This window comes from Macrobrachium nipponense, chromosome 8, assembly GCF_015104395.2.
Source record: "Macrobrachium nipponense isolate FS-2020 chromosome 8, ASM1510439v2, whole genome shotgun sequence".
In the NCBI taxonomy this organism is placed as follows: Eukaryota; Metazoa; Arthropoda; class Malacostraca; order Decapoda; family Palaemonidae; genus Macrobrachium; species Macrobrachium nipponense.
The window spans coordinates 108,288,081-108,295,676 of NC_087203.1; the positions used below are offsets into that span (position 1 = coordinate 108,288,081).

Genomic DNA, 7,596 nt, shown 5'->3' on the forward strand with positions numbered 1-7,596 from the left:
ATATATATATATATATATATATATATATATTGTATATATATATATATATATATATATATATATATTATATATGTATATATATAAATATATATATAATGTATGTATATATATATACTATATATATACCTTGTGTTAGGGACGGCAGCTGATAGGGTGTCGCACGTTAACGGTAACAACATTATCATCTGTCATTCTGTGTTATTGTTGATCGTGGGTTGAAAGATTATGATGAACTGGTTACTATCAACACGACTCGTACCTTGGATCTCGATGACGGACGGTGTGAAAGGCGTGCTAAGCCCCGTCGTTATTTATTTAGGGCGGGTTTTGATGGCTACTGTAAATCAAGTCTGGTTAAAAAGGGTTGACAGTTATTTATTGAAATTATTATCTGAATCACTCCTCTCCTTGAAGAAGTCAGGTAATGATTAGCGATGTCTGGAAAAGACTTCCTCATTCAGGGCCGGTTTTGCTTGTGACATCATCAGTTCAAAAAATCGTGATAAAAATTGATGTTCTTTGTAAAATTTAGCCTGTGAAATGAAAAAAAAAAAAAAAAAAATTACAAGCTAAGGCTCGACGCTTCTTGGAAAATTATGGTAAAATTTTTTTGTTTTTAATTTTCCCCAATTACCTACCCTAATTCCTTTTTATTGTTTCAGATTCTTACATTTCCAGTGGTTTAATTATTTTTTTTCTTTCTTTTTTTTGCGGAAAGTGATCGATCCAAGAATTCAATTCCGATTTTGATACGCTTTAAAGCAAATAACATATTTGTTGTCAAAAACCTACTTTTTAATGTATCTTGTAACACATCTCCTGTTAGGTTATCAAAAACTGTCAAAATAATTAACCTCGTATGGTGTTCATTCTCAGGAAGCAGTTCTTGCAATGGAGATGTAATATTATTTTTTTCCCCTTTTTTATGGAACATGGAACACAATTAGATGAAATTAACGGCGGGTGTCAGCACGGAACTCGGGTTGACTTATGGTCACGCCTTTTCGTTGTTTATAATTGAACTTAGTGTTAAATTATGAGTTTAAGTGATGCCGTGCTGAACGGGGATTTATTGTCAGAAAAATTTCTTGCCCACGCGCTATTACCACATTTGTCCGTTATTAGCGGTGTCTTCGTGAAAATAACTGATTCCATCGTTCAGTTTATTGGTTTACTCAACTGCGACACACACACACACACACACACACACACACACATATATATATATGTGTGTGTGTGTGTGTGTGTGTGTGTGTGTGTGTGTATCAGGTAAATTAATCAATTGATACCATCAAAAACTTTGTGATTATTATTATTATTATTATTATTATTATTATTATTATTATTATTATTATTATTATTATTATTGTTGTTGTTGTTGTTGTTGTTGTTGTTGTTGTTGTTGTTACCAGAGAGATTGTGGTGTAAAAATGACGGCAAAATTTAAAGTTTTTTTCCGTTGTACCGCACGTAAGGCATACTTTAATTTGAGCTCAGTCCATCCTAAGAGTTAATGAAGGCAGGTAAAGAAATACTAAGTGCTGGCAAGAATTATCCTTTGCCTCGTTATGAAGGTCTGAAGGAAAGCATTATACCGTGACGGTAATGTTTTTACTGACTTCAGCTTGTTATGTTGATCTTTAGTTTTTGCTATTTTGCTGTTTTTAATATTCATTTTGTGTGATCACCAAAATAAACATCCTAGCAAGGAAACTGACTGTATACAAAAACGGTCGAAAAGAATAATTATTAATTGCGCAGACATGACTGGTGGGAATTGGATGTGCTGTGGTTTATTGAAGTAATCCAGAGAGCCATGATTCCGTAGGGGAGTAGTGCCATCAGTGGACCTCATGCGGTACACTGTAGGCATTACTTGAGGTTCTTTGCAGCGTGCCTTCGGTCCCTAGCTGCAACCATTCGTTCCTTGTACTAAACCTCCTTTCATAATATCTTTCTTCACCTTACTTTCCACCCTCTCCTAACACTTGATTCATAGTGCAACTGCTTGTAGGTTTCCTCCTGTTACGCCATTCAAACCTTTTACTGTTAGTTTTCATTTCAGCGCTGAATGACCACATAGGTCCCAGTGCTTGCCTAGCAGCCTTCCAGAGAACAGAAAGCCCATATATACAATAGAAAGTTAAGTATATATTAGTTTTACCAGACCACTGAGCTGATTAACAGCTCTCCAAGGGCTGGCCCGAAGGATTAGATATTTTTTTACGTGGCTAGGAACCAATTGGTCACCTAGTAACGGGACCACAATTAGCTGTGGGATCCTACCTACAGCTTATTGTGGGATTTATTGAGCTCTGGATAACATATATCACATCACATTCTGATGTAATCGACAAGAAGTAACGAAGAAAAATAACTAAATCACAAGGTTGTGGGAAGTAGTAGCACGGTGGCTATTCTCAGTCGATGGTTTAGGAATGTGCTCTCCTCAGTTGCGAATTTGGAATGGTAGTAAAGTCTCCAGGGATGAACACAAAGTAAAAAGTTTGCCGAAGTTTCCTCGTCATAATCGAGCTTTCTGTACAACGTATAATGCTGTATGAAACTCTCAGCCACGACCCATGAAACTTTCAGCCATAGCCCGGTGGTGGCCTGCGTTGTTTGGCACCTACAGAGGTGCCAGGCGCACGATCATGCCTAACTTTAACCTTGAATAAAATCAAAACTACTGATGCTAGAGAGCTGCAATTAGGTATGCTTGATGATTGGAGGTAGGACGATCAACATACTAATTTGCAGCTCTCTAGCCTCAGTAGTTTTGAAGATCTGAGGGCGGACAGAAAAAGTGCGGAGGGGTCAGACAAATAGCCATCTCAATTGTTTACTCTTACAGAAAACTAAACGTATTTACGTATATTAAAACGGATACTATCGAAGATTAGGCGAGTTCAAAGAGAATGAGAGAGTCAATGCGTCCCGTTGGATGAATTACCAACATGGCCCCATCAGCCAAAAATTACCCCCATATCAGAGATCATTCGGCTTCTGTGGTTTGCAAACCAACCGCTGAGAAATCATTAACCTATTATCTGTCATTTCTCTGTTTTTTTTTTTTTTTTTTTTTTCCATCTTTTCCGCCCTGATCTTTTGTAAGGTCTGCGCTGTAATACCTTAAGATTCTTTTTTTCTTTTTTTTTACCTGCATCCTGAGCGTAGTTTTTATAGTTGCTAATTATCCTTCTCTTTCCTTTTCTATGAAGAGTGTTATTATAATTTATCTTTATTCTTTCGTCGTTTATCACTACAAACAATCTGCATTTCCTTATATATATATGTGTGTGTGTACACACACACACACACACACACACACACATATATATATATATATATATATATATATATATATATATATATATATATATATATATACATATATATATATATATATATATATATAGAAATGTAAAACATATGTTAAACTATTTAAATATGGCGTTGTCTTTCAACAATTGCTCCAAATCTTAAATATAGCTGTAGCACTGACGTAGATGTAAGAATGGCTATTTCGGCGGCTCAGACGTAGAGAATTATTTGAATTATATTATATCAAAATTTAGTATTTTTTTAATATTGCTAATTCCCATCAAAAGAATAAATGCTATGAACCATGAAGGGAACCGTTTTGAAGTCTTAATAGAAATGTTTGTTTAACACAATGCAATCAATGACAAGATAGTAATGGAGAAATGTTGTCGAATCTTTTAATTAAAAGTTAGTCCTAGCTTTTTAAAACAGCATTATCATAATTTAGTAAATTTATAAAACATGCAAGATTATCGTCCCTTCACTCCTTCATAACGGCACTTGAGAAAAGTTTCTTACGTGGCCTTAGTAGCAGTAACTAAAACAGTAATAATAATGTTTCCTGAAGATGATACTTACCCATTCCTATTATAAAACCTTCTTATGGGAAAGAAATACGAGGCATCGAAAGTGGGTCCTTTAGTGCCGAATTTTTTGTACCACAGCGACCACAGCACTGTGATCAGCACGATGAGAAATCCCAACTGTAAAGAAAGACCAGATATTGGAATTATATATATATATATATATATATATATATATTAATTATTATTATATATTATATATATATATATAAATAATATATATATATAAAGTTGTGTGGTGTGGTGTGTGTGTGTGTGGTATATATATTATATATATATATATATATATATATTATCTATATATTGTTTTATATATATACATTTGTTTTATTTTTTGTGTATATTATATATTATATATCAATATACAAATAAGTGTTTGTATTACAGAAACAAATTCACAGTTATGTATAGCTACATATATTTAAAGATAAATCTTTGGGAAAGTACGAGATGGCTTTGTCTGGAAATTTTATCTTATTCTGACTGATGTCCTTTCATTCCAAAGGTTAATTTTGTTACTGTCACAAGGTTAAGTTCATCTTTAAACATGGAGAAATTTTCAATCATCCACTTTAGATTACATGACATGGCAAGATATTGAACCGTTTCGCCGTAAGATATGAGACGGCATATCTGTATTCGTCACTAGAATCAGTTGAAATTGATGAAGTTTAACCACTGTGTACCTCACTACTAATGTTTTTGCACGAGTATTTGACACATGTAGTTACCGCACTTTCTTAGATATCTATATATATGTGTTTATATATATATATATATATGTGTGTGTGTGTGTGTATATTGGTGTGATATATATATATATATATATATATATATATATATATATATATATATATATATATATATATATATAAAACTGCAAAGGAAAGTATATAATCCTGTAATATTTACATCGGACCATTGATGTAAGTCTGTAACGGATTCTTTTTATTTTTATCTTCTTCTCCTACGTATCAACTCTAGACTAAAGATATTTTCAACTCTCTATCCGTTATCGGGACGCGGCGATCTCAGGCCAGGAGTTGCGATGCACTTTCAGGCATAGCAGATCGTTTAAGAAGAGCAAAAGACTTCTCTCTTACCTTAACAACTTGGCCGTAAGAGAGTACATCAGTGATAGGCAAGTAGATCAACCTCTGTTCGGAAGATTTTCCCCCCTGGATGCTTTTCTGTTCTGACACTGACGTCTCCGAGTTGGAAGACGCGGTTGCCATGGCGACGTGTAGGAAGAGCAGTATCGCAGTCCGCATGGTGAGTGATCTCTCTCCAGCGACGATGACCACCATCTGAAAGAATTTTGTATAGATAATTATCTTGTAGTAATGTTGATGGTTCTGACTGATAATTTCAAAGAATTCAGATATTTACCTTATTTGTTATTTGCCAGGATAATTTGGATTGATTTCAATAATTGTTGTCGTATATTTTATCAGTCGAAAGTTCCGTTAATCGCTGATAAGTTTGTGGTTGTAACTAGACTCACGTTTCTCTATAGTGCTTACCTGTAACTTACCAGTTTCTTCACAATGCTGAGTGCCTGGCCAGAGTTAACAATGATTAACTTCCATGTTCAAACGGAAAAGCAGAATAACTGACAGCCTACCGCCTGTCACCAAATGTACGCATAAATTTTGTATGATATATATATATTATATATATATATGTATATTATATATATATATATATATATATATATATATATGTGTGTGTGTGTGTGTGTGTGTGTGTGTGTGTATGTATGTATGTATGTTTATTTATGTATATATATACACATATTCACGTACTGTCGTGTAATTTTATCTTTCCAGCGTTTCGTCTTACCGAGACAAAATCACAATCACAGAAAAGCGAACAACTAACAGCTGTTGTAGCCGAGATAAAAAAAAAAAAAAAAAAAAAGCGTCCCATAATTCATTTTGACAGGAAACTCGCCACTACGCCAAGTCACATTCATTCCCCGGCAAAATTATAGCTTGCAAGAAGTAATGTACAGCTGAAAATGCAGCTGTACATTACTGTGACTGTATAAAGATGGTGCACCGCAGACATCCTGAAGGCAATTATTAACGCTCCCCGCCTTCTCAAAAGAATTGCTTCCGACGTCAAGATGCGTATGACGTGAAACTTTTTGTAACGCTTAACTCTTTACATCTTCCAGGAAGGAGATTAATCTTACGAAGTCAAAGATTAGCTGGCACTATTCATCATGGAACTTTATGCACGCTGGGGGTTTCCAGGAGCTAATCTGGACATTGAGTCATTTCCTCTGGAGGACCTCCTGGAAACGCTGTGGGTTTCCAGGAGGGAATCTGGACATTTGAGTTATTTCCTCTGTATGACCCGCCTGGAAACGCTGTGGGTTTCCAGGAAGGAATCTGGACATTAAGTCATTTCCTCTGCATGACCCGCCTGGAAACTCTGGGGGTTTCCAGTAAGGAATCTGGACATTGAGTCATTTCTTCTGCATGATCCTCCTGGAAGCGAAGGGGGTTTCCAGGAAGAAATCTGGACATTGAGTCATTTCCTCTGCATGGCCCTCCTGGAATCGCTGTGGATTTCCTGAAGGGAATCTGGACATTCGAGTCATTTCCTCTGCGTGACCCTTCTGGAAACTCTGTGGGTTTCCAGGAAGAAATCTGGACATGAAGTCATTTCCTCTGCATGACCCTCCTGGAAACTCTGGGTGTTTCCAGTAGGGAATCTGGACATTCGAGTCATTTCCACTGCATGAGTCCTGGAAACACGGGGGTTTCCGGGAGAGAATCTGGGCATTGAGTCATTTCCTTTGCATGACCCTCCTAGAAACGAAGGGGGTTTCCAGAAAAAGCCGGACATTGAGCCATTTCCTTTGCATGACAACTGTGAATCTTCCTCGTTCCAGCATGAGACTTTACGGCGAAATTGCGTGCGAATTACGTTAATCATTCAACTCAGTAGGTGTGTATAAGAATGACTCGGACTCAGGATGCTGTTATCATAAGTTACACGTGTAAGGTCGTCTGAGATAATATCTTCGAGAAGAGTTTTATCAGTGCGTTTTCATTACGTATCCGAACTTTCGGACATTATAGCCATCATTTCGACGTGCATTGTGATTTTACGACACGAATTACGTAAATGTACCTCCTTCGCGTCCTCTTCGGAGCAGATTGTATATTTTCTTTAACGTAAAAGTCGATGGAATCGACAGATTTTTGCTTGAGGTATGCCGTGATGATGATTTCACTGAACATAATAGAAGCTTATCTTAAGCTGCAGAAAAGACTTGCCGTTAAATTGTTGAATGTCACAGGATTTCTGAAATACTGGAGAAAAGTTCCAAATTGTCGGAGGAGAAAAAATTGCTAGTTCAATTACCTCTCGCGTTCACACTTTGCAGGATTATCGATCGCATCGTTTCATTGGTATGTTACAAGGAAGATGAAGGCTCACTTCATCTGAATTATTATTATTATTATTATTATTATTGTTGATTGTTATTGCTATTGTTATTGTTTATTGTTATTGTTAAGAAATTCACAGTTTCGTGAAAACAAATTGTTAAAAAATATCCACAATTATATATAGAAATATATTTCTATGTAAAAATTTAAAACAAAGGCTTTTGACTCATCAGTGTAACGTTAAAAGACATTTTAACGTTACACTGATGAGGAACACCGTTCAG

The 7,596-nt window shown here is 35.7% G+C and overlaps 1 protein-coding gene across 1 annotated transcript in view; it reads right to left on the bottom strand.

Moving 5' to 3' along the window:
- LOC135223319 (uncharacterized) overlaps positions 1 to 5,203 on the bottom strand; it is a 37,217-nt gene extending 32,014 nt beyond the window's left edge. Inside the window, exons 1-2 of the mRNA XM_064261781.1 lie at positions 5,012 to 5,203; positions 3,904 to 4,028 (exon numbers count right to left, since the gene is read on the bottom strand). Of these exons, the coding sequence (XP_064117851.1) occupies positions 3,904 to 4,028; positions 5,012 to 5,179 (293 nt within the window). The 5' untranslated portion in view covers positions 5,180 to 5,203. The remainder of the gene's footprint in view (positions 1 to 3,903; positions 4,029 to 5,011) is intronic.
- Positions 5,204 to 7,596: the final 2,393 nt, after the last annotated feature.